At 46.0% G+C, this 27,767-nt stretch overlaps 1 protein-coding gene across 5 annotated transcripts in view; it reads left to right on the top strand.

Moving 5' to 3' along the window:
- DEF8 (differentially expressed in FDCP 8 homolog) overlaps nucleotides 1–27,767 on the top strand; it is a 641,504-nt gene that overhangs the window by 508,677 nt on the left and 105,060 nt on the right. For 4 of the 5 annotated variants that reach the window (XM_069635560.1, XM_069635558.1, XM_069635556.1 and 1 more), the window contains one exon: nucleotides 10,636–14,011. The exons of the other annotated variant lie outside the window; for it this stretch is intronic. In XM_069635560.1, the coding sequence (XP_069491661.1) occupies nucleotides 10,636–10,732 (97 nt within the window). In that variant the 3' untranslated portion in view covers nucleotides 10,733–14,011. Of the gene's footprint in view, nucleotides 1–10,635; nucleotides 14,012–27,767 lie in introns of those variants that run through there. 5 annotated transcript variants of the gene reach the window in all.

Genomic DNA, 27,767 nt, shown 5'->3' with positions numbered 1-27,767 from the left:
AGGTCTTGGCTGTGTTGTCGGCAGGTCGCTCGGAAGTTCCTTGAGGAGTGTCAGGTAGGATGTGGTCCTAGAGCGGTGCCAGGTTTTCTCGTTTCCTGATAACTCTCTTGGTGAGGTTGAGGTCTTGTGTGCATCAATGTGCTGACAGTTGTGGGTTGCAAGTGCATTGTTTGAGATGCGCGTGTCGGTCGATAAAGGCTGAGAGGGTGGCGTTGAGTGCTTCCAGTAGAGTTGCAGTATGGTTGGGGGTGTTCAGTCCATATGAGGTGGAGGTTGGCGATGTCTTCCGTGAGACCTTCCACCGGGAAGTTCTTGAAAGACCTGAAGGTTTGTCGGATGGGTTTCTGCTGGGATGGCTTGACTGGGGTGGTGTGCAGGATGTGTGAAAGGCACAAGCAGGTGGTCAGACCAGTCAGGCGGGAGAGGAGAGTTGTAGTGGAGGGAAGGCAGTGCAGTGAGGCTGAGGGCGTCGAAGGTTGAGGAGAGCTTTCTTCATCAGTTTGGTGGCCTTGTTGCCTGGGAGGTTGAAGTCGCCTAGGAAGATGTTGGTGTATGTGAGGGGCATGGTGGTGACCAGGTTGCTTAAGTGTCTCATGAAGGCAGTGCAGGTTTTGGGTGGTCTGTAGATGAGGTGGAAGGTGACTGTCCATCGGGGAGAGCAGGAAGTGGCAGGAGAGGACTTTGAAGGAGCCAATGTTGTCAGCGTCGTCTGGTGCAGGGCCACAAGGTCTTGTGGATGACTGCAAGGCCTCTGCCTGTCTGGTTCAGCTGGTCTCTGTAATGGATGCTGTAGCCGTCGGGACAAGGACGTCTAGGATGTGGGTGGGGGTGGGTGTCAGCCAGGTCTCGATGATGTAGATGGCATCAAGGTTGTGTGTAGTGATGTGGTCGGCGATATCTGCTGCATGGCTGATAGCTGAACGGACGTTGGTGAGCATGAACTTCTGTGTTGTGGACAGTGGGGGGGTGCTGCTGATGGGGTTGAGGCAGATGTGGCTGAGGTTGCTGCATTGAGGAGTCAATGCCTTAGAGGAGGGGCGATGTTTTTCGCGTTGCCTGGTAATAGGATGGCCTGTGGGGAAGTAGGGAGAAAACACATGTTGGTGCGTACTTACCTGTTGTCTGAGCAAGGGTTCGGGCCTGGTTTCCTCACATCCTGAACGGGTCTAAACAGGAATTGCCCTTTTCTTTGGATGCCCAGTTGAGAGACACCCTTGATCTAAGAGTTAAGTGCAGAAAGGAAGATGCAGGGCTAAGAAGGTAGGTGGGGCTTAGGTCACGTGCCCTAGATTCACTTGCATCTGCTCACCAACGCTTTGAGGATGTGCAGGATCAAAATAAATGAAGTAGGAAAGTCATCAGGGAAAATAGACGTAGTGGTGCGGATATACATAGTATTGAATGATTGAAAAGACAAGAAAAACATAGTTACATGACTGATGTAAATCCTACCACTATTGTACTTCTCCAAAGGGATGGGGAGGCTATGCTGTCTATAATTGCCAGGAAAATCTGAAACAAATATCTTGTTTGTTATCAATTCCCTAGTAAATCAACATTCGGTTTGTCAGACGAATCCCATCTTGGAGGATGTATGGGTGGAATTGTTTGCTGGCCTGTTTAGGAAAGTGAGTGGGGAATTATGGATGTAGGTAGTATTACATAGACTCAACATGGAGTCTTGCCTTTATGGTTGAGGATATTTACATTCTTACTAATAGGGCAAGTAACTCTACAGGGGCTGAATTGGTTATCCAACAAAATATTTAAACAGGCCCCTGCAAACTGAGCTTCGATAATATCTATATTTTTTATGCATATAATCGGTAAGCCGAAGACTCTGATGTCTGCCACTGTGATTCCGATCTATAAAAAGGATAATAGATTCCAGCCTAAGAATCATCGCCCCATCACGCTTCTAGACGCTATTAGCAAGGTTTTCGCGTCATTAATCCTAAAAGAAATTGAGTCATGGGTGATGGTTTGTGCACGTCCAAACAAAAAGCAAACCGGTTTTTCGCTGTATAGTTTGGATGGAGTGTAATGGGTTTTTGGTCAATTGTTTGCAGGCATAAGCGTAGAAAAAAAGCAACCCACATCTATATGGTTTCCCTGGATCTCTTCAGCATTTGATCTCCTAATATATTGATCTTTCTACACTCCGGCTCTTCTGTCCAGGTGGAATTGAATCATTTGAGTGTGTTAAAGTACATACACTATCTGGTTTGAGGCAATCGTGTGTATTTGCACCCTGCCTTTTTAATCTTTATGCCTCTGACATTGGTGATTTTATTTTTTGGCCAAGTAGCTTTTGTTGCCCCTAAAATAGGAGCTATTAAAATCATGTGCTCTTCAACACCTGATTAATGCCTTTGTTCAGTTTATGGGTACATGCTGATTAAAATTCCATCTAAAACGAAAGTGATAAGATTTTCTCAAAGTAAAAAACCCTGTAAGTTCACATAGTCAATTGAAAGGGTAAGACCAGATATCATGGATAATCTCATCTATTTGAGATTTCCTATTGCTGCTTGTCTGAATAAGAATTATTATAGGGAGAACATCAAAAGGAAAGTGGTTATGTTAGCAGGCCAAATTATTATGATTAACAAGAAATCTGTTACATTCTCCCTGATGCCTGTACTAAAGTTCTATATTGGTAAGGCCATACTGAAATGTATCTATGGATTCGAAGTATTGGGTTTTAGATGAGATTGATTATTATGAGGCTCTTGTATGGTGCAAAGTATTATACTATATTCCGAAATGTGTCCCACGTGTTGCTATATACCACGAACTGGGGCTGCAATCTTTTAAAAGTAGGGTGATTTGGAATCAGCTGTCCCTTTTTATAGGAACATTTTAGGTCCCCTACCAAACACCCTATTTGCAGAGTTGTATTCTGCTTCTAACAAGTTCTCTGGATTTCCGAAGTTGTATTCCGCTGCCAATAAGTTCTCTGGATTTCTGATACAAGGACTGTTGTTGGCTTCCGGAGCTAGATCTGACGAATTAAACCCTAATATCTAATCTTTCTAAGGTTAAAACAGTGGTGAATTTGAAGGATTGGATACAAATGGAGGAGGCATTGGGCAGGCATACACTTTATTTGCAATTGGGGATGAGGTCTAAGAGTTGGTACTGTGGAACCTTATTTGTTGAGATTTCCTGATGACAACCACAGGGCTAATTTTATGAGATTCTGTTTTAATGTTTCGCAAATGAGAGAAATTGTGTGCAGGAGGAGTAAGTTGCCTAGGGAACAAGCATTTTACAAATTCGGTAAAAATGTAAAGAAAACTGAAAATGTGCAACACCTGGTTTTAGATTGGCCAGCTTTGATAGCCCTTCAGATTGTACATTTTGGGAAATGTTTTTAGCCTTTTCAGGAAATTTCAGGAAATTTGTGGTTATGGATTTTGTGTGGACATTCAGTTTCAATCATCCTTGCTGTGCTAAAATTCTTACCCAAATTGGAATTGTTGAAATCAGGATGAACTGTTTATTACGCTTATAATATTTGTATTTGGAAATTTGTAACACGCATTTTCCTTTGAAAGGAAACTGGGCAAAATAAATTGTATCTGGGTGCAAAGGGTTTTTTAATACTTTTAAAGACTGATATTTGAGATTAATTTGGAAATGTATTTTGTTTTTGTGTGTAATTATGTGATGCAATTGTGAAGGTTTGTTATTAAACTGTGTACAATAAAAAGAAAGTAATGTTAAGGATGCGTTGTTGAGCGATCCAGGTATTTGGCAGCGATGGGGTTCCAGCGTAGACAGTGAGTGTCGACGACCTCACCTCCTGTCAGTGGCCGCCAGGTAAGAGGTTGCGAGGATAGTTAGCTTGCTGCACTCCTCGCAACACCAACGACCTGGTGCCATTTCTCTTCCTTCACGCTTGCTGTTCCCCCTGCGACCAGACCTCCTTCCCCCCCTTAACTCCCCATGCTCCTTGCACGCTGTTGCATCCTAGGCCATGTGTGTTCCCTCACATCCAAAGCTGCGCGTATTTCATCACAATCCTAGATTGCGTGTGCTCCCTCGCAGCCTAGGCTGCATGCCTTACCTCGCATCCGGAGCTGCGCACATTCCATCGAAATCCTCGATCGAATGCGGTCCTCGCGCTCTAGGCCATGTGCGTTCACTCGCACCCTGGCCTGTGCGTTTTCCACTCGCAACCCTCGTTTGCGGGTGCTCCCTCGCACCTGGCTGCGTGCGCCCACGCCCCTTGCAGGCTGCGTGCGCCCACGCCCCTTGCAGGCCCTCACCTTCCCCTTCCTAGCCCCCTTCTCCTTTCCTAGCCACTTCCTCTGACCTATTGTTTACTGTTCTGAGGTTTGTTCTACGTGGTTGTTGGTTACTTTATTGCCTGTATCCCTGTTGTGCTCTTTGTTTTTTCCTGTAGGCTCCCGGGTTATTGCTGTTTTTTTAGGGTTTTTGTTTTCCATGGTATTACTTCCTGCATATTTGCTGTGTTCATTCTTTTCCTCTAGGTTTCCTACTCAGTTGTTTCTGTTCCTTGGCTTTCTTGTTATCCATGGTTGTTTCTCTTCTCAGATTCTAGTCCCTTCATCCCTGCTGTTTCTTCCTTATTCTAGGTTTCCTAAGTGATCGTTCATTCCTTCGTTATTTTCTCTTTGGTAGCTTGCTTACATTGTATTGCCTGCATCCCTGATTTGTCCATTTTACTATATTTCATTGGCAACGGACTTGTCTATATACTGCATCTGTTTCCGACACTGTTCTGTCTATTATGTACCCCCCTCCTTCAGTGTCCCCACCTCCTCCCTAGTGTCCCCCCCACTTCCACTCTCCTCCCACCCCACTCACTCTCTCTCCTCCCACCCCACTCCCTTCTGCACCCTCTATGGTGCTATGTTTCCTATCTTCTCTAACTGCTATTCTATCGACTATCCTATCCTTCTCACGAAGTCTGGCAGGAAGAAGTTCAAAAGGGAAATCCTGGTCTCCAACACAGGCCTTTGTATCGCTGATACCTACACCAGGGCTTCCTCCAGACAGATCCTTACCGACATCCGCTTTGTCGTTTCCTCACCAGGCCTATAGACCCCCATATAGTCTCTGTTCTCTCTCCTTTTTCCTCTTCACCCCCTTCCACTCCTCCAAGGCCATCATTAATGTTTACCTAAATGGTGCTGTCTTGGTCCAAGGCCTTCAGGCCAACCTCCTCCTTTTTGATAGACTCTTCCCACGCCTTATCAACTTCCTTTCTTCTCCTGCTGTTCCTTCTTTCCCCTCTCTGGCTTCTCTGCCTCCTCTACGGCTGCCACAGCTGCTTCTCCGGCCACCCTGTTGTCTTCTTCATCTGCCACCTCTCTGGCACCCATCTCCTCCTCTTTGGCTACCTTGCCCTCCCCTCCGTCCTCCTCTGCCTTGGCTACCTTGCCCTCTCCTCCTTCCTCCTCTGCCCATTCTAGGGCACTTTCAACACTTCTACAGGGCGTATCTCTGACCTATACCTCTCCACTGAAGTCCTTCAAAGGGGGCAACCTGCTGCACATTGCTACTCTCAACTCTCACTCAGCTGTCAAACACTCCTCTGACATCTGCCGTCTCCTGAAAGAACTCAATGTGGATGGTCTTGGTCTGACCGAGATGTGGTTCACGGCCAGTTCTGTCACAAGCTTTGAAACACTCCTTCCTGATGGCTACAAGATATTCTCTGTGCTCAGAACCAACCGTCCCGGTCGGGGTGTAGCCTTGATATTCCCGGAGTGGATCCCTGCTTCTATCATTCCTATGCAGGATTACTCCTTTTAATTCCTGGTCTGCAGGCGCATGCCTGGTCTGCAGGTACTCTCTCTCTCCTGGCCTTTCTCTCACTGTGGCCACTATCTACCGCTGCCTGCCCAGGTAGCCGCCTTACTCTGAGTGGGCAGACCTCTCCTCCTCACCTCTACCTCTTCCTCCTTGGAGACCTTTACATCCACTTGGAGGCTTCTTGTCCTTCTTCAGGACTCTTTCACAACCTTTGCAACTCTCTCTCTATTCTTCCCTCTGGCCCGACTCACTCTTCAGGGCACACCCTGGATATTCTGATCTCCTCAGAACTCCCCCTATCCAACCCTCTGACCACTCCTCTCTCCTGGAGTGATCACTTTCTCCTTTCCTCCCATCTCTCTCTCTCTCTCTACCCCTCAGGCCGAGCTGACTCCAGCACTGACACCTACCTTCTCGGTCATCCGACCCATAAACCGTGTGTCAGTGGATGCTTTCACTGCCACTTTCTCGCCTTCTTCTGCACCTTTGGCTGACTCACACCCTGACACAGCCCTTTTCAACCTTCATCTTTCTATCTCGGACACTCTTGATGTACTTGCCCCTGTCATGAGGATTCACTTGAAGCCCAAATCTAAGTGCAACTCTTGGTACGACTCAGACCTCATCCCCCTTAAACGCAAGTGCAGGGCGGCAGAGAGGAAGTAGAGAGCAACAGATGCACCCTCTAACAAACTGGCCTGCCGCCTGCTCCAAAGACAGTACAGGCTCTCTGTCCTAGCCAAGAAGAGAGCACACATCCAATCCTGTGTGTCTATGACATCCAACAACTTGGGCGAACTCTTCAAAATCTACAAGGAGCTGGCCAATCCTTCTGCAGTCTCTACCTCTCCTGTTCCCTTCCAGGCCCTCTGTACGGCCTTGGCCTCTCATTTCATCACTAAGACATCCTGTCCACCCTCTCCCTCCTCCTCCGCTCCTGGCCTTCCTGTGGCCACCTCTCCTCCCTTCTCTTCCTTTCCCTTGTTCACCCCAGCCAACCTTTCTAGACGAGCCGGTCTTTAAAAAGTCTTGTCAAAACAGGTTCTTCCCTGTTCGTCCAGAACCATCAAGGACTACAATGACACCCTTGCTCCAGCCTTGGCCGATTTCTACAATCACTCTTTTGCCACTGGAACCTTCCCCTCGCCCCTGAAGCACTCCCTTGTGTACCCCCTCCTTAAGTAGCCCTCTGCCGATCCCTCCTCTCCTGCTAATTATCGTCTGATCTCCATCACCCCTTTCCTGGACAAACACCTGGAAAAGCTGGCAATCTCCCAGCTTAACCTTCACACTGAATCTGTTGGTTTTCTCCATGACCATCAGTCTGGCTTCAGAGCGGCCAGAAGCACTGAAACTGCTCTCCTGAACATCCTTGAAGACCTGCTCTCTAACCTTGATTCTGACCTTCCTTCTGTCCTCATTCTCCTCAATCTTTCTTCTGCTTTTGATACAGTCAACCATGCCATCCTGGTCTATCGCCTCTGTGATAACCTGGGTATGACTGATCCGTCCCTGGCCTGGCTGACCTCCTTTCTCACTGATCAACCCTCTGAGGTCCAACTGGGGTCCTTCCTCTCTTCTATCTCTCTCTACCTGTGGTGTTCTCCAGGGGTCTAACCTTTCTCCCTGGCTGTTCAACCAATACCTGGCACCTCTTGCCCACGGCATCACTGCTCTCTGCTCCACCTTTCAGTGTTATGTGGATGACACCCAGCTCTCTTTCAGGCTCCCCTTGGCCGCCTCTACTCCTTCTCTCATTCCTGTCTGTCCACAGTCCAGGAGTGATGCGCGTCAATGATTTTTGCCTTAATGCCAGTAAGAACGAGATCCTCCTCATTGGAACACCAGCTTCCTCCTTTCCCCTCTCTCGGGGCCCTCTTCCTACTCTTACCTGTGAGGCTAACAACCTTGGAGTCATCTTTGACTCCGACCTCTCCTATCCTCACATCTCTGATGTCTCTAAGAAGTCTAACTATCAGCTGCACCTCCTCAGGTATTCTTCCTTTCCTCACTTTCCCCCAGAGGCTCACTGTCTCCAGAACTCTGGTCCTCTCTAGGCTGGACTACTGCAACAGCCTCTTTCTAAATCTTCCTGCCTCTACTCTCTGTCCTCTACAACTTATCCAGAACAGGACTGCAAGACTTATCCTTGGCTTTAAGCCCAGGAATCATATCTTTCCAGCCCTGACATCTCTTCATTGGCTACTAGTGGCAGCAATGATCAAGTTCAAGACCTCTGCATTGTCCACAAGGCTTTCTGGAGCCTGGGACCACACTACATCTAACTGAGGGTCAGTCGCTTTTCCAAGCACAGAGTTGGGGGCAGATCTTTCTTCGGTTACGGGCCTCCCTCTGGAACAGCCTCCCTGCCTCTCTCAAACTTGAGCAGAACCACCTCTGGTTTAGGAAGCAACTGAAGACCTTCCTCTTCGCTTTCGCTTTCTCTCTTCCTCTCGCCTGCTGATGACACATCTGCTCCACGCACTGGTCCCCTAGCCACCATCTGAACTTGGGCCCAGGTCCTGTCTGTCCATCTGCACCTTGCGCTGCCTCTTGGCTCCCCCAGCAATTGTGGTCTGTATCTGTAACTCTACAGTCCCTTCTCTCTGCACTTATGAGCCACCGTGTTGGCTGCACTTTCTGATTACCACCACTGGCTGCACTTTTTGATTACCTGTACTTCTCCAACACCCCCCCCACCCTTTGTCACTTCTCCCCATCCCCTTCCCTGCACTTGCGCGATCTGAATCACACAAGGCCTAGTAAGATTGTTGTTTTTTCCTCCCTCTGCTTCCCCCTCCTTGTCTTGTCACGCCTAGAAACACTTGTGTACAGGCGCATTATAAATGCCATATCATATCATATATCCATAGCTAGGAGGCACAGAGAAATAGTATTTTGTTCATGAAATCACATTTTGGAGCAGATTTGATCTCATAATACCAACATATTAGAAACCTTCCCACATGTGCAACAAGCAATAGGCAATAACAAAACATTTTGCTTTTGTGAAGGTATGGAAAGATGGTAGGAGGTGAAAATGGTGCGAGTACCTGGTTATCTTATGGCAGTGCCTGGCAAATGCCTAATCTGTATACACAGGCCAAAACTGATGGCTTTGCTAATGCTTGTTTTTAACAGGACTTCAGTTAAGAACAAGCATAGTGCTTATAAATTGAGTGACTTAAAGCAGACCTAGTTAAGACATTTTTATTACACCACTAACGCGTTTACAACTCGGTCATTAACTCTCAGGCAGCTTTGGGCGGGTTAGGGCAGGAACTATGTGGGAATGGCAATAAGGATTAGAACAGCCAACGACTACTTACTGTCAGATTTAGACAGAAACGAGCAGGTGGCCCAAGCTTCCCTGCTGTCGTGGCCAATCTCTGGAACAACCTTCTGCTTCACCTGCGTTCTGAGACCAACTCTTCAGGAAAACCCTAAAGACTCATCTGTTTACCTACTTTTGTCATGTACCACCTGCTTGGACTATACCTTCCCATGTAACTAGGGCCCAGATGCCTAGGGGCTCAGTGCACTGCTATAAATGCACAAATAAAATAATAAAGTAGGACGATGGGCATTCAATGGGTGGGTTTATCACCAAACAAGCCGTGTCCCTCCTCATAGGCCTTTTCTCCTCATCTGTACTCTAATACAATAGTTTTGACTTGTAAATGGCGAACCAAAAATAAACATGTTCATCATTGCCTCTTTACTCCTGATGCAATCCTGTTTATGGAGATCCAATGCCATTAAGTGGTTTTCAAAGTTGACTGATCTGGAGTGGTCCGTTCTACAGCTCACTTGCTAAAAATGCCTTTCAGCGTACACTAAATCCTCTATACGTAGCAATTCTCAGGATGTTTTTATTTTGAGAAAAGAGATCCATTATCTTTCTCAGTGTCGAAAAATCGACAGTAAGTATCTAAATAAAAGAAACCTTTACTGGATTGTTTCTGTTGTATACTTCTAATTTCTTTCAGTGTGATGTTATTGAAAATGTCCCCTTCACCTAATAAAAACTTTATTTTTTCTTACAACGCACTGTATGCCCGATACCTCCAGCCTGTAATGGCCAGTGTTATCAATAGCCCATTTGAATGATAAGTGGCATTAATGTTCTTCTTTGCCCCCTTTGCTCCTGATGTAATTATCTTTATAACCGGAGCCCACGATTGATAACCCTGATGGGATGAAAGGTTAAGTTGGGCCTGCTCCGAGGTTTGAACTGGCAAAGTGCAGACTGCCTCGTGTGAAAACTAGCCCTTTAGCTGTGAGCTATCACCCAGTACTGCAATCTCCCTACAGATTGGCCATATTTCAAGATCCATAGTTTCTTTAAATCTTAAATGTTGGCATATACATTATTTCGGCAAATTTACAAATGTTACAATTGTGAGTCGAACAAATTCAGGAATTGTAGGCCAAGTTTGTCTTTTTTTCTTCTTTCTTTTTAAACTTAAGTAATGCACATTTGGAAAATGTCTTTTCTGCCACTCTAAAGAACTTGAATCTCTCTTCTTGGCTTTAAAGGTTGCTCCTATTTTTGATCCTCAACTCTGAACGGTCTAAATGCACGTTCTTTGTATATTCCAGTTGAGATATGTGGGCTTCTGTGTGTGTGATATGAATGTATTTTTCTTTTTTCTTTTTCCAAAATATTATTTTGATGTATGGTAATGTACTTTGTACTTCAAGAGCTATTTTCTGTTCTACATATATTCTAACCAAAATAACCCCCATAGATATATTGCTTCAGTATTCTGAATGTGTTTTCTTTAATCAGATTGTCCAAATGTAAACAAGTGACTTCTAGTCTGTCGTTGTCTTTTGATCTTTCAGAGACTGCTTTTATGACAACTCCACTGCATGTCCAAAGTGTGCCCGAATCAACTTAAGGAAGCAAATTGACGAGCCAGGTTTAGCGGCGTTAGAATAGGCACGTACGTAATGCCGTTCTTGTCCAGCAGAATCCATCTCAGGATCGTAGTACATTGAGCGTCTTGCCAGATAACAGGTGATCATCGCCAACCATAGAGGATCCACAGCATTGTTGCTTCCCAAATGGTATTCCATTTAATCGCTGAAGGTGCAGGACAAAAATCTGTAACCAAAACAACTTGGGGGGTGATTTTACATGACCTGGACCTTTATGGACTGCAAGTAAAGAATGACTGGCTTGATAGTTGATTTGAGATGGGACACTCCTGCTACCAAGATGTTGAACTCCGGTAATTGAAGGACATCTCGCGTCTACAAGCTTCCGTGGAAAAGGAGATATTTAGCACACCTGATACTTCAGTTTGTCTTCCATTCCTGGATCAGGCAGTTTCAGCAAAAGTGCCTTTTGCTTCCTCCGAGCTCCAGGTTAATCTTGTGTCATTGTTTTTTCCTTCTAGTGTTGAAACGAAAACCTGCAATGACTTCAGTTTCATCTGCTTAGTTAGCTGGTGTCCTGTACTGTACACATGCTTCTTTGAGAAACTTTAATGTGTGGAGCATGTAGTGCTGAAAGAGTATTCATTGCTACAAACAGTAGTTGGATATAGGGTTAAAAAAAAAAAAACGGAGCATCATTAAATGATGTATTACTAGTACATCTAGGTATTTGCCAAGATGCACAGCGTCTTTTTTCCATCCAGGATGTCGGCCTTGGTATCTCCCATGTGCTCCCTAAAATGCAAGTATTTCTGAAGCCCAGTTCTGTTTGCAGTGTGGACCTGTAGAAAGGAGCCAAGAGGAAACAAACTGACTTTACATCTTGTTACTCGCCTATGCTGCATCACACTTTTAATGTCGGACACCTACTCCAGCCTTTGTGTTGGATAGTGTGCCTGCACTGGACATGAAACATGTAAGAACAATTTCCCAATTTCCCAGTTCGAGATTTCCACCTGTATGCCAAATGACCATAGCCCCCCTCCACTTGGACTGCATTTTGTGTGGTGATCTGTACTGGATGCCAATTGGGGGATGGTGATTGAAGTTTTGAGGGCAGTCAGGAAAATAATGGTTTTGTAAAAAAAAAAAGGCTGACTATAATAGCTAAGCTCTTACTGGTTGCTTTGTGTTATTGGACCAAATATGTAATACATGTCTGATATCTTAGAGCATTCCCCTTTGTGATGCCGTGCTGCAGATAACCCAACGTTCAGCAAGTGGGAAGACACTGGAGCGGACTCTGTGTTAGTGCTGTTCTTGACATTCACTTGGTGACTCTATCCTGTGCTTGATCCTGGGCTAAATTATTCCCTCAGGTGCCCCTATACAGCCATCTCTCTTTCTGCCTTTTCAACACTGCCAAAGTATTCCTTCCCAGGTCTCGCACAAAGCCCTTGTGCGAAGGGAAACTTATCTTCCAAGAGTTGTCTCACACAGCGACTCAATAAGTTGTATCCTCATTGCTGTTCCAAACTTTGTACTCGTGCATTGGATACTGGGGCCAGCGGATCCAGCGCTGCCGTTATGCCAATGTACTCCCACAAGCCCTTGGGACTGCACAGCGCTCCATGGTCATGCTTTGGAGAAATCACAGTAGTACTGCTAGACATGTTCTTTTAATACATAAAATGAAATCTTGGCTAGGCTTACTGGTGTTCCCAGTAATGTGATTCCCCCCTACTGCGACCACCTGTAACCGAGTGGGCTACACAGTGAATTGATATGAAAAGTTTATTAGAGCCCCTTGCCTGAGCTCACACTCTTAAAAAAGTGCTTCCATGAGGCGTAAATACCACCCTTTGTGAATGCCAAGGTTCACATATGGTTCTCTGCAATTATATTAAACATTTAAAATAGCCACTCCAGCATATTAAACATTTAAAATGACCACTCCAGGGCAGGTAACTAAATAGAACTCCCATGTTACATCGGACTATAGCTGATCTTTAGAAGTGGAAAAGTATATAATGTATTGCGTTGCACCCAGCTCCGGATCCCTTAGCTGCAACCTTATGAGCTGTGCTGTAGGTTTCATGGTTGCTAAAGCATTGGAAATATGCGTGTACAGTGTCTGCAAGGAGGAAGGTTCCAGCTTAGAACAATGAAGCGCACATGAGGGGTTTTCTGTTAAAGATTTAATTGGCAATACTGATTTCCACTGATTCAGATCCTGTCACACATGCCGATTGTTCCTGTGAGATGTTATGTTGCCAGTAGTGATGCTGCATATGGGATATCTGATCCTAGCACAGCTGATCCATGTGGAATGTCAGATCTGGTTTCTGCGGAGTGTTGTGTTCAGTGGAAGGTCCTATCCAGTTCCAGATGCTGATGGTGCCTGTGAGATGTTGCAATCTGTCATGTCCGTTCACAATTGTTTGTTTTGTAGTGTGCTATCCTGTCACATTAGATGAAGGTTCTGTAATGTCACATCTGATGGTACCTGTGAAATGTTGCATCTCGTCGCAGCCGTTCATCGTTACTGTGAGGGGGCTCGCACCCTTTCACATTTGCTTAATATTCCTGAATGATCGAACATCTTGTCCCATCTTCTAGTAGCAGTATCAAATCCTGAATGATCAATGGTTGCGGGTGGCTCTGCATCTATGAGGTGTATCATCTAATGATGCTAGTGCTTGGTCCTTTCTGTTCCCCATAATCATTCAACCTATTTTGTCCTAGTTGTGCTGTTACCTTTGTTCTAGTTGCAGTTCTCTGCAAGCTTTAGATAAAGTGGATATACAGACTAATAAGATTAAGAGATGGCTCTGCCGTCCTTGTTTAGCCCTTCAAACCTGGAAACCTGCCCAGGTTATCAAACATCCCAACTGTGTACATTTATTTCTGTTTACCATCTGTGGGACTAATTGAATTATTAACAAATGCACATGTATGTGCAATGGATGCTCTGAGGAACCTTCTTTCTGTTACCCTGGTTGTATAATGGTCTCTCCCTTATAGCACACGCTGCAATTCTATCAACAACACAAGGGAACACATTTTTCAAACCAATTATAATTTTCTCATGAGCCATTACCTATTTTTGTGTCCACGTCCTTAATTATGTAAATAACTGTATAATTACAGCCAAATAACTGTTTAATTACAGCTACCCTGAATCTGGGTATATACATGAAAGTTGTATATGTACAAAAGTTGTTGACCGCATCATGAGTTCAGCATTTTAGCATTTTACCTATGTATGTGCAATATTTGTTTTGAAATATTTGGATGATTTATATTAAAGCCAATAGATGTGTTTATAGTCCAAAGGAAACTGGCTTGTCTTTGCTTTCTAAGCTTTATTTTAGGTTTTAACAGTGAATTTGATTTAAAAAAAGTTAATTTATTTAAAAAAAGTCACCAGGTTGTCCATGTAAAATATCAATGGAATAAAATGTCATCTTTGTAAAATCAAGGGGCTAACGAAACGCATACAATCCACTGGAAAAGTAAATTAAAAGCTAGCAACCTACAGTTATCTATTTGAGAGAGCTCACATAGGTAAGTGCTTCAGAGATTTGTGTCCAACCTGTAGGCACAAATTCCAGCAGATCCAACTTAGTCCTTCATCCTTTTACGGGAAATAAATTCAGTTTTAAAATTGCATAATTAAAGCCCCTATTACAATGATCAAAGCTGAAGGAATCCACCATTTGTCGGTTTCTTACATATAACCCATTAGTCTGATTGCATGACAGTGGATGGGCACCTGCGAACCCCAGAAACGCACTAGGGATGGGGGAATGATCTTCCCCTAGGAGAGGGAGACAGCCTTTGGCTGATCCAAGAGAACATATGTAGATAATGTTGCAGATGACGGATCTAAAAGGAGAGCAATGAAAAGGTAAGTACTATATAAGGCAAATGGTAAATTTCCTGATATTGTATAGGGGTGGACCGAGTTGTGTTCTGGAAACGTCACATATCCTGAGGGTTAAAATAAACTTGTTTATTAGGGTTTGTTAAAAAAGGATGCCAACTAGTCAGATTTATTACTCAATAAAATGTACACCTGCAACACTGCAAACACGCATTGGGAAAGCCAATAGTTTTGTCGTTTACTGCTGTTCTTTGCATTTTGCATTTATAGTCAACAGGGTGCGAGGAGGTTTGCAATGTTTCTAAGGAGATGCGATAAGTGGTGTGGGTGTGCAAGAGATGAGAAGGAAGGCAGATAGAGCAAGGGAGGAAACGATTGAGAGAGGGTGCCATCGATGAGCAAGAGGAAATAGGAGCAAGACAGATGGAGTGTGAGTGGGTAAGAAATAAAGTGAGAGGATGAATGAAAAGGGGTAGAGAGTGGCAGTGAGCTGTGTGGGTTGTAGCAAGGGTTGTGTGGGTGGGGGTAAGGAGTGGAGGTAGGCTGGGGGTAGAGTGGGTGGGGGTAGACATGGTGGGGAAGAGAGAGGTAGGATGCTGGGTGGGTGTTACTAGTTGGTTAGATGCAAATAACATGAATAAAGCAAACATGAAGAACAAAGCTGCCTTTTGAGGACTAGTCAAATGTAGCCCAAACGAAACCAGCACACATAGTGGGGGGTGGACGGGGGTAGAGAGAGTGTGGTGGGTGGGGGTAGAGTGAGTCGGCAAAAATAGCCCAAAATAATAGCCCAAATGTCCCTTGAAATAGCTAAATAAAATAGCACAATATGAAATCACTGATCAGCTGAGAAATGTAAAGGTTAGCACTCTACTTGCGTCTTACAAAGCTGCTGATTGGAGCAAATATTGTAAGATAACTTCTTATTGGGTAGGAAGTGTTTGGAAAAAAGATTTTAGTGATTTGACAGTTTCATACCATGGCATTGCCCATTGCTATGCCAACCAGATATTCCATATTCCCTCTCTTCTGTAACAATGGTTTTGGCAATTGTGTGGAGCAAGCACCACAAAGAATCAACAAAACCAAAAATGCAAGGAAATGGAGGAGTAGCCTACCAGGGTCTAAGATGGCCATTCCTTGACCTCTGTTTTTCCGTTCTATATCCTTTTTCTTTTCTGCCCTAAGCAATGTGACCTTAGCTGCGCAGTTCAGACTATGATTTAGAAGCTTCAGCACCTCAAATGATGTGATTTGCAGCTCTGTGTGCATCCACACCAGAGAAATCCTTATTTTCGCTCTCAAGGGTGTAGGAGGGACATTGACAGATTGGGAGAGTGGGAGCAATAGTGTTCTTGGCCTCGGTCTAAGCTTGCTCAATCTAGTCTGATCTGACTTGATTCCTACTTGCAACGCCCAGCCACAGTCCTTTTGAGGCGACTGCAAGGTAATGGGCTTTCTGCTAGATTCAGCAGACTCGTTGGTGTGTGGGGATTCCAAAGTTGTTGGCTGGCATGGTTTACAAATCTGTGGGGCTGTCCCGACGTGATGCTGCACCCTCAATGGCTGAAAGTGGGTGTGCCAGAACCTGCAAAGCATGAGTGGCCCTTTTGCTAGTTGATACTTCTGTGATTCAGCCAGCTCTCAAGAGCCAGGAATGAGACGCGGACACAGAGCTCATAGTTTTGGCTATAAACGTTTCTTTTTTATTTAACAAATAAGGGTTTGGGGAATGCATTGCTGTCCCTATGCTAGGAGGTGTTTTCCCTACCTCAACAAAAAATAAGAGTATGTCCGTTGTAAAGATATCCAAATGAAAATGGCATGTGTCCGAAATCCTATTCTTGCCCTCACACTTAAAACATAACTCTAAGGTGAAAAGGGCACTGTCTTTAGCTTCTGTAGTGCACAAAGTCTTAAAGTTCAAAATGAAAGGCGTAACTTTAACACAAATGTTTCAATGGATACAATCCATAGGTGTAGGGGAGTGTTCCCTTCCCCAGGTTTTCTCTTCACCAACAAAACAGTTCTTCAGGGTATGATTTTTCCTTAAATGTCTCTGTATAACGACAACAAAAGTGACTTGTATGTTGGGAAACTTGACTTCACATGGTATACTCTTCTGCCAGGTCTTTTGTCTTCTACTTAATTTAACAGTGCTTGCAAACTTCGCTTTGTGTGGTATACTCCCCTGGTAGGACTTTTCTCTTGTGCTTTACTTGATACTCTTGGAAACATAGTTTTGCCCAGTATACTCTCTTGCCAGCCCTTTCTTTCATGACATTTATTCAACACATTTGTACATTTCACTGTGCCTGGTATACTCTCTTGCCAGGGCTTTTCCTTTGTGATCTTCACTCTGGATGGTATGTTCTCTTGCCAGGACTTTTACATACGTCTCCCTTGACGCACTTGAGAACTTGATTCACAATAATATTTGGTGTGGCCTTCACATTAAATGTCTGCCTATTTTCATTATATTGTCTTGGTTTCCCTCTTTTCTACATATTCTTTGCCTCACTTTCTCCTTTGGGGACCTTTGCCCCATTATTCCTATTTGTTCACTCTTCCCTGTAGCCTCCTGTACATCTAGCACCAGTCTCTCCCTCAGCGTACCTGTTTCTTCGGTGTGCGGCGTTCAGGGAGGCGTGCTTCTCTCCATCCGGTTTGTGGCGTTTGGGCTTCTTCAGTGGTTGGTGGCTTCCTCGCTGCTTTGTTCCCGGTCGCTTCTCCACCAGGATCTCACTTCTCTGAGGTGGTTTTGTTTGCCTCTCGCCTCCTGCTTGGCTTTCCCCCGACTTCGGGCCTCTCGGGTATAGCCACTTCCGCAGCTGGCTTCACATCTGGGGATACTGCACCCCAGCCACAGACAGGCCAAAGCTCTGATGGAAGGTTGCCTCAGGCAGCGTGACAAGGGCGTCGTCCTCCCGGTCTTGTCCTCTCGCTCCCGTTCTCCTTCCTCTTCAGCAGTCTTGGCTCTTCGGGACTCCTTCAGGGAGGAGTCTCTCTCGCACCCATGCTGGATGTGCCTTTTGAATGTCCGGGCACCCATCAGCAGTTCTGTGCTTCTCGCTGTCCGTGATCTTCATTGCTCTAAGCAGCTTTCTCATCACAGTACTTTCATTTTTGTATGAATGGTAGTGAGTTTTAGGAAACATATGCACAACACAAGGGAAGAGCTCCATATTTGTTTCTCTGGGTGGTAGAAGGGAGTAATGGCAATAAAGAACCAAGATGAGCGTTTGGCCACTGGGTGTGAGGGGCTGGTGAGGAATTGGGGCCGTAATAGGTTTTCCACCATGTATTCTACACAATCTAAGGGTGGTGGGGGTAATGATTCTGCTTCATAGCTCTGTGCCCTTTCAGCATAAGAGGGTTCACTCTGACTTGCAGGGGCAGTATGTGCTGGTGTACAGTGTGCTAGATTGTAGGGAAGTAATTTAGCTCAATGTGTATGGTCCTAGTGTGGATGATCATTTGTTCTACACTGACCTACTGTATATTTTGGCCCTCTATCCATTGGTGCCCATATTATGGGGTGGGGGACTTTAACACCATCTTAGATGTGAGTCTCGCTAGATCTGGACGGTCTCGTAGATTGCTTTCCAGGGCAGCGCACCGGATAAGTGAGGGTATGGCTGACCTGAGTTTAATAGATGCTTGGAGAGCTCTGCATCTGGTAGTATGAGAAACCTGAAGGTATTCTCCCAGGTAGAGCCCAGGAATCCCTTATCCAGGTGGCCAGAACACGGACATCGCGGTTGGATCCAGTTCCCCCAGTGGGGGAGGATCACCTGGGTGAGGGAGACCGGGGTTATGCTTGTGAGAATATCCAAGGTGAGGAACGGTACTATCCCAAGGAGAAAGAAGAGGATGAGATCCCTGAGCCCTTCGTGGGTTACATTACATCTGCCTCCCCCTCCTATTAAATCTCTCCTACCCAGATTCGATAAACCCTCAGTACAAAACCCATCCTCTTAAGATCTCTAATCCACTTGCATCTCATCCAAATAACCCTGGACATTCATTTTCACATTCCTCTAGTTATTTTGTCCCGAACACTCAATCTACTGACAGAACACTACTATTCCCACAATCCCCTATGTTCTGTTCTCCATCCCGGTCATTCTCCATTTCACAAACCTTCCCTATCCCGTCCCGTAAGATACTTGACACTCCAACCCCACCCAAAACCCCCCAGCCCTCCTTTTCGACACAAACACATTTGCACAACAGACTTATAATAAAAGGGTCAGGCAATTGACTTAAATCTCACACACCTGACGGGCCATCCTTTTCCCCACAGGGATAAAAGGTCGAGTGAGAGCACACTACGAGCACAGCAGACAGCATGACGGCACAGCTAACAAGGCACAGCAGTTCAAGAGACGGAGAAAGGTGTCAGGAAGTGAGAAGGTGGCGAGGAGAGAAGTAAGCTTGCCCTTTTCGTCCCAGTCCCACGGAACCTTTGTGGAAAAGGACATAAGACCACCGACAATAGCACAAGTTTCGTGCAACGGATGTCAACGGTACACGGAGCGTGTTGACGCTGATAAGCGGGAGCGAGGGAAACTCCCGCTACCGTGGTACCGGCCTTGACTCCAGTTACGAAGAAAGCCAAGCGGTTCATCACAGCCGGTGAGTCGAGGGGAGAGCTGATAAGAGCCGGGCTGTGGTGAATGAAGGAATCAAGGAACTGTAAAAGTGTTGAGGGGAGACCAGCTGCAGAGGAAACCAACACCACGTGGGTGTCACTCCAAAGAAAAACTGGTCAATCCCCGTTTGAATAAAACCAAATCTAGGAGGCTGTATGAAGCCTTCGAAAGAGGTTAAAGTGGTCATTCAGGAGGTCTAGCAAAATCCCTGTACAATCAAGACTTTGATCTGCAAACATGAAAAGGTAAGGGAAGTGAATCCTGCATGGTGAAAGTAAAAGAGAAGTGAATCATATGAACATTAAAAGTGAAAGTGAAGTCTGAAAGAGTGAACCCAGAAGATGGGAGCTAATAAGAAGGGACAAAGTCTAAAGTCTGGAGAAAGTGTGTTGACAAAGGCAAGGGGGGGGTCCACTATGAACTGTTTGAAAAGACATTGAGAAGCCAAGGGGAGTGAACCCTGCTTGTCGTTTGGAACCCAAGCCCGACTGAGGGAGAAACCAAGAGACACTGTAAAACAGGGGTACACTGTCCCGCTTCTCATATAGGGTCCAAGCCCGAACAAGGGAGATTCAGGGGTGGAAAGCGAACACCCTCAAAATACGCGAAGCAGAACTTGTTTGTTTATTATTTTTCTCAGTGAACCTATCAGGTCCTCCGGGTCAGGAACCTGCAGACGCAAAGGCCTTGATATTGATAGGAACTGTTTAAAGGGTCAGTGCCCAGAAGAGGGGGGCCTGCAATGGAAGTGAATCCTGCACTGTTAGAAAGCAAAGGGGAGAGAATCCTGATTGCTATTTGGTGGTCAGCGTCAAGAAGAGGGGGATCCAGGGGTCAAGCAGTCACCCAAAAGCATATGTAGAAGTGTAGTTGAAAGACTGTGAGGGGTCAGCGCTCAGAAGAGGGGGACTCTGGGGTGAAACCATCCCCCAAAGTCTTCGTAGAACAGAACTGTGTGTTTGTTTGTTGGAACTATCAGGCCTTGAGGGGTGAGAGACTTTTTATTGGAAAGAGACCTTTTGCCCATCAGGAGACCCTGATAGCTGGAGCCGAACTGTATGCTTGTGCTGGGGAAAGCTAGAGTGTGTGCTGTGCCCAGGAGACTCACCTTGTCCCGTGCTGAAAACGCTGGGAAGGGAAACCACTGACAATCGCATGCTGACTTTTATGATTGCAAACACTCCTTTCTTTCCTTGAAAATTATCCCAAAGCCTTTTTTGTATTAGTTGTAAGGCTTGGCAATAGGTCCTTAGTATAGGCCCTTTTTAGTTGACACAACACTACTAGGAGTGCCTTATTTTTCATTTGATGGTCAACGCGTGTTCCCATCTTAGATTTAGGTATAGATTAGGCATTTTTCCACCCAGGATTCATTGTTCAATAACACCCTTGCAGCAGAGTCTTTTGGTCATTGTCAGTGAAAGACTCTACAGCTTTTGCTCCAGTTTGCAAGAGGTACTGAAGACCTCTTTGTCCGCTTTCTACTGCTACTACTTTTCAACTTTAAAATACCCAGGAAGCCGCGGAGCGGCCGCGGAGTCTGCTGCAGAGTCTTTTGGTCTTTAGGCTCTGCAGGCTCCGCAGCGCCGCTCCGCTCCCAAGGACCAACAAAAATCTGTCAGCTGGACTTGCTTAGTACACCACCTAACCTCTGTCCCAGCGGTGAGTGACAATGCCATCACCCCTTTTCCATCCTCCCTCTGTCCCAACCCCCCCTACGCTGCCCAGTCTACCTTTCTCCTTCAGACACCAACTCCTTCCTCTGCGTGCTCAGCTTCACCTGCTGTGCCACTGTCTCCCTCCCAGCGCACCTCTGCCCCTCATTCATGGACACCGCGGTTGAGTAACGAGACTCCCCTCCCCCCTCCGCCCCCCTCAGTAGGCCCTCTACAAAACATCAACACCCCCTCACTACATACTGCACCCACCCCCTCGCCTGCTTCAAGGCCCCTTAATCCCTACCTGCGAGTCTCTCACGGACCCCTCTACCCGCTACAAGAAATCACCTGCCTCCCACTGCTTACCGCAGCATACACGTTCCTTGCTGTCTGCCTCCAAAACCCGACACACTCGCAAGTCTCTCACTGCCCCCTCTCCCCCCTACAAGAAAACACCCGCCTCCCACTGCTCATCACAGTAAACGCGCTCCCTGCTGTCTGCCTTCAAAACCACTTCCCGGCTCCTACGAACCCACTGAAACATACGAGTTACGAGTCTGCATCCAAGCCTGCTATCGACCGTGCAACATCAACAAACTTGCACGGCACACCTGCGCCCCCCTGGACTGCATTGTCAACACAGCACAGTGAACAAACAGCAAGCCCCCGCTGCAATCCTTAAAGCACGCCTAAATCAAACGGAGACCGCAAGCACTATCGCATTAGTGCTACATTAAGAACATAAACTGCTCATAAGAAACTCCGACCCACCTACCTTAGATTCACCACATCAATACTCCAACAGTGCTGCAACAGAGACTGTCAAGTAGCAACCTGTCAACAATCGCTACTAGAGAGAACTTATTTTCAAACCTGTTCTGTGCCTACCCAAACAGTGCCACAATAGAGACTGCCCAGCATCAACTCTCTAGTGTTACAATCAGAGAGCTGAACAAAGAACCCCAAAGGCAACAGAACAGGAGATTGTAGGGGCCTCTCCCCCTATTGATCCTATTCAGCACTTACCACCTAGCGCCCGTTAAGATGGATTTCTGAACTCGGACCTGGAGGGGCAGAGGTTCAGAAGGCCAGCCTAGTTTCTTGGAACAGGGTAACCTCTGGACAAGCCAGACCAATCAGGGTAGCGATGGCGGATGTCAAGAATAAGTCTCAAAAGCGGTGAGGGTGACTGAAAGCCCGCAATGAGCACACAAAGCAAGGACACTTACAAATTACTCCAGACAGATGTTATATTAAAAATATAGACACATTTATTACAAGGCCTTTGTAACATTGACCATAGCAAAGAATCACAATAATACTAAAGTAAACCAACACATCACAATCAATACAATATATATACAAGACCGAGGGATATAAAGAGTTAGGAGCACGTAATATGTAAACCACCTAGATGGGGAGGAAAACAGGCAGTGCAAGTAATCATTAGACCCAGTTCGACATCTGAAATACACCTAACTAGGAGGAAGTCCGAGCCCTACGAAGAGAGGAGCCTTATGCTCAAAAGTACCTGCATGTGCTGGTGCCAATGGACAAGGATATCAGGCAGGTCAGGAAGGTGAATGAAGCGATGCAGAACAAGTCCGCACTACTCAAGCAAGGCCTCCACTTGTGGGCAGAGGCAGGGCGAGAGTGCGGGATAGAGTCGCTATTTCGCAACAGCGGTAGAAAAGAAACGGGCTCCTGTGCGAGGGGCCACTGGTTGGGCTATGGACTTCTCACCGGTCCCCGACGCAGGCAGACCCAGACTTCTTCAGTTCACGTTGCTGGCAGGTTCAGCTGCGATGTTCAGGACGTCTCAACACCGTGTAGATTCTGCGTAGCAGGATGCAGGGACGAGGGTGTCTAAAATGCAGCGGACGTGCACAGGTTGTTACCACAGCAGGGCAACACGGCAACCGCGTTCACTCTGGTCCGGGTGCACTCGTCTCACTTCAGACCTGGGAATGCCAAATGTACGAAATTCGGTGTGAGGGTGCCGTGGACACAGAGCAAGCAGTAGACCAAGTTTCGAGGGCTTCCCCGAAACTGCGGCGGTGACAGAGCAAAGCGTCCTGCGTAAGCTGGTCAGCCCGCTGGTTGGCCCAGGGACACTTCCGAAGAGGCTTACTTGCAGGGTTTGATGAAGGTGCCTGGAATAGTTGATCCCACTATTCCAATGGGTCGAAGCACCTTCGCAGACCTTCTGGGACGATCAGATGCAGAGGGGTCTTGCAGGACGACAGCAGTTCAGGGTGCCAAACCTTCAGCGGGTCACCAGCGGTTCCTCGACTCAGCTTCTTGTTGCAGGATACTTGGTTCCTTATCCCTTGTTCGGTGTGAACTCAGGAGATCGACATGGTAGTGGTGTTTTAAGCCTCCTCTTATCCAATGTTCCCTTCGTGCCAAAACGGAGAGGACCCAATGGGAGATCTGCTCACAAACACTCACACCATACGTGGACCTATCATGGACCACGGTGGTCCCAGGCATTCAGGACACTCTAGACTCTCTGGCACCCAGGATGTGTATTGGGAACAAACATTCCAGCCCACATCCTGGAGGCACACACAAGACATGCAGAAGCCTGCGAAAGCGTTGGGTTTCGCGGGAAAGTGCATGACCAAATAAGGACGGCCCCGGGTCAGTGCGACCTGGGGGAAGGTGAAGGGGCAAGACGGTCAGCAGACAGGACAAAGAACCTCATGGCATGGCCATCTTGGAGCCAGGCCACTTACTCGTGCCAAACGCGGTAAGCGCAGATAACATGGCAAGAAAGGGTTCAAAACACAAAAGAAATGATAGCTGACACACTTGCACAGTTCATAATAAGTCCAGCGAGAGTTTCTAAGGCCTTTTGGAATGACTACAGACCCAAGAGCGTGGTAAAGTAAGTTACAGTGTACTCTTGTTTCATGTTGCACAAAAGCTGCAACATGAGGAAAGGTCTAAGGGAAACGAAGTCTCCCAGTACTGACTGTCTTAAGGGCATGTCAGTTTGCCCATAAGAATTGAGTGAAAGCCCAGAGGAGTGCGGCGGAAGACTGCGCTTCTCTGGCAAAGTCTAGATCAGGGTGTAAAACAACAGCAAAAAGTTTGGGGGTTGCCACATGGAGGGAAAATTACATACAATTATGAAATCTTTCCTAACAGTGCCGCACATAGAAAAATACTTCCCCTGCAACAACATCTGAAGCAGCCACTGTACAGGAGAATACAGGGGCCCTCTCCCTTCTGATCCTGCTCACCACTATTCTTCGGGTCCTGCATCAAGAAAACTATCCTCAACACAAGATAATTCGAACCTCATATAAGACAGGAGGCTGCTGGGGCTCTCTCCCCTTTGATCCTGCTTATCACCATCTTCCTGGTGCTGCACCAATATAACCACTCTCGCCACAAGAAAATTCGAAGCTAACATAAGACAGGAGACTGCTGGGGCTCTCTCCCCTTTGATCCTGCTCATCACTTTCTTCAAGGTGCCGCCCTAAGAAAACCATTTCTGCCACAAGAATATTAGAAGCTCCCACAACACAGGTGACTGCAGGGGATTCCTCCCCTTTGATCCTGCCCAGCACCTAGTGCCGCACCAACAGAAATACTTCCAACGCAAGCAAGAACACCTGAAGTAACCACTACACAGGAGACTGCAGGGGCTCTCTCCCCTTTGATCCTGCTCATCACTATCCTCCAGGTGCTGCACCCAGTGCACTTGAGAGGCGAACACAACACAGGAGACTGCAGGGGCTCGCTCCCCTTTGACTCTGCTCAGCACTGACACCTTAGTGCTGCACCAAGAGAGAAATCTCTCGGCAAGACCACTCTGAGCATCCAGGAGAGGCTCAGTGCAACAGCGAGAAACCAACACCCCACAGGAGACTTTGATCCTGTTCAGCACCAACCATTCTAGTGCTGTACCAAGAGACATATCCTACTCCAAAGACAAATCGGAGCAGCCACACCACAAGAACTGGGGAAAGCCTAAGAGACTGCAGGAGCCTTCCCATCTGCTCCAATGCAACAAAAAAAACAGACAACAGGCCCAAACACAAGACTAAGAGGAAAGCTCTATATAGACGCCTCTCAATCAACGATGGAACAAGCATTTAAAAAAAAAAAGACAAGCAAACACGTCACTGAAAATCGATCTCTCCAAAACAATTCAAAAATACACATCTCTGAGCACGAATCAGATAATCAACCTACAGAACTGGCACAGACTACTTCACAAAACCCATGCGAAGCTCCATCACAACCGGAACAGGATCAAACCAAACACCCAGATCGAACAAATCAAAGTAATGCATTCCCTCGACCAGAAAAGCCAAGCACTCAAGAACCACAGATCACAACCAGTTGGGACTGAACTGAAAACCCGTCAATAACAGAAAATAATGACCAAGCTCATCAATTAACCCCTAAAGCTCACGCGGAGAAAAAACAGAACTATCGAGGAAACAAAACAAATTAAAACCCAACACGAGACGAAAGAACTAACTAAACAAAGCGAGATACCTATAGAATCAAATCTTACCAAAATCCACACGAACCAACCAGCGCCTGCCGCAAATGAAGCCTCCAGAGGCAATACTAAAACAGAATCTCCAAATGCAGAAACAGCAAACACCCAGAATCAAATCGTGACCTCCAAAAATGAGGAATCACTGAAACAATCGAGCCCAACACAAACTCCAGGAGCGTTAACAGCTGGGATGACTAAAAAAGAGAAAGCGAAACAAGCAAAATTACTATGGGACAAGCCCATACAGCGCAAAAACTACTGAAAAAACCCTTGAACTTCCCCACAAACCCAGCAACAGGCAAGGCAGCTCGCCTATCCTTGGACATTACCGAAATAGAATCCATCATGAACAGTGCGTATAGAAGGCAAGAAATCTTCGGCGAACCAACACATCTGACAACACCAGCCTGCACCTCTACGCCTTTGCCTAAAAACACCAATTCACAGAACTGCGAGAATCGCAAGGACCAAAGACCACACAGAGAGCCACCACACCTTAAAATAAAAAAGGAACAAAAAACAATGCAATTGGAGTACGACGCTGAAGAATCCTTTCACACACCAGCACAGGGAAACGGTACAAACTACCCAACACCGGAAAGCAAAGTTCCCTGAATGACGACAACCAAAACCAGAGATTACCAACAGCAATGCTGGAATTGCAAAACCTGCTTCTGGCAGTGTCTCTCAATACATGATGCCCTTCCTCAAACTACACGAAGCAACAAAAGATAACATACGAGACCAAGCAACACTACTGGCAATGATACATACCAAACAAGTACACACAGAAGACTTCATAAACACGATAGAAAAACGCTTAGATTCCGAAGCTGAACAGTCCCGCATCTGGCAACAAAGACTATTCGAGATAGCACGAGGAGACAGAGAAGAGAAAACCCAACTAACCAAAGAACTCATGGCATGGCTCAAAAGCCAACAACAAAAAACGATTACACCACAGAATATCTCAAAAGAAAACACACCCCTCTGCATGATACCAGAAAAATAGAACCTTGACCAACAAAAACCCACACCACCCATAGCATCGGCTTCCTCACTGACCGAAACTACAAACCCACTGAGCGCCCGCAAAGAAAAAACAAAGCCAACAGACGACTTAGAAATCACGACCGCGAATGACATCTTCCAGATTTTTGGCCCAGCAAAGAAAACCCTCAAAGAATCTGCAAAAAAACCAACCAGACAAACGCAAAAACAAAGACTCCCGAGCATTTTTACGAAACCTGTCAACACCAAAGCCCACCATATAAAAAAAAACCACCTAAAAATCAACCAAACCAAATCACACCATCGGAGCAAGTCACAAACACAAGCAAAAAACCGACAGCCGCAACCGCGATAATACACAAAGAACAAACCCTGGAAACAGACGACCTACTTGACCTAACAACGCACGAGGACCCACCAACACAAAAACCAACGAAAGGGAAAATATAAATGAACGATTCAAGTCTAATAATCATTGACGAATACCGACCAAGTCACTCCGTCAGCTACACATTCTCGTGTGAAGAAATCTCAGATAGATCAATGATCGACTCAATAGACGACACAAACAACCAGGCAACATATGATGAAATCTCTTCAACCTCACTAGCCAATGAAACAAGGTGTAACATCGAAACAAACTACGTCATAACCCGATCAGTGCAAGAAAGATCCCATACGAAAAACCCAAGAGAACCCACAGATCCATCCCATCCAATATTCTTGAACCCATTCCGGTCAACGGAAAGCTACACGTTGCAGATAAAAAACATCATCAATAGACCATCCCAACGGTTCTGAATAGGGCGAACATCTTAATACTCTTTCAAGCAATCCCAAACCTGAACCACTACGCTCCAGAGATATTGAACTAGTCATCTTCGAAGATGAAAAATCTAACAACAAAATATCACAAACTATATAATAAAACAACCATGGACCAAATTCTAACAGCGAGAGACACATTACAAAAACTCGGCTTCAGCTGCAGGCCCGGTACAAAACCGAAAAAGGAAGAAACCATCACAAAGGAAACTAACGCCTTTACATCAACCCAAAGACATGAACACCCTAAGAAGCAACGAAAGGAGGAACATAACGGCGCACACCACGACCTTACACCCGCGTCCGTTAGTCATTCCAAGAAGCATCTTAATAATAATTCTGAAGCCGAACATATTGACACCATCTATAACAATGTGTCAGGGCTGGCTGGATTTAGTAATCAGAAAGAGTATGTGCATAGAAATGGCTGAGTAGTAGTCAGAAAGAGTTTGTACATAGAATTGACATTGTGCTTGCCCAAGTCAAGATGGAGAGAAAGAAACTTAGGCAAACCAAACATACCATTGTTCCTCCAACCA

Source organism: Ambystoma mexicanum, chromosome 1q (genome assembly GCF_040938575.1).
Source record: "Ambystoma mexicanum isolate Mex_15411 chromosome 1q, UKY_AmexF1_1, whole genome shotgun sequence".
NCBI classification, from domain to species: Eukaryota; Metazoa; Chordata; class Amphibia; order Caudata; family Ambystomatidae; genus Ambystoma; species Ambystoma mexicanum.
The sequence above is the reverse complement of the archived record's forward strand: the minus strand, read 5'-3'. Positions and strand labels throughout refer to the sequence as shown.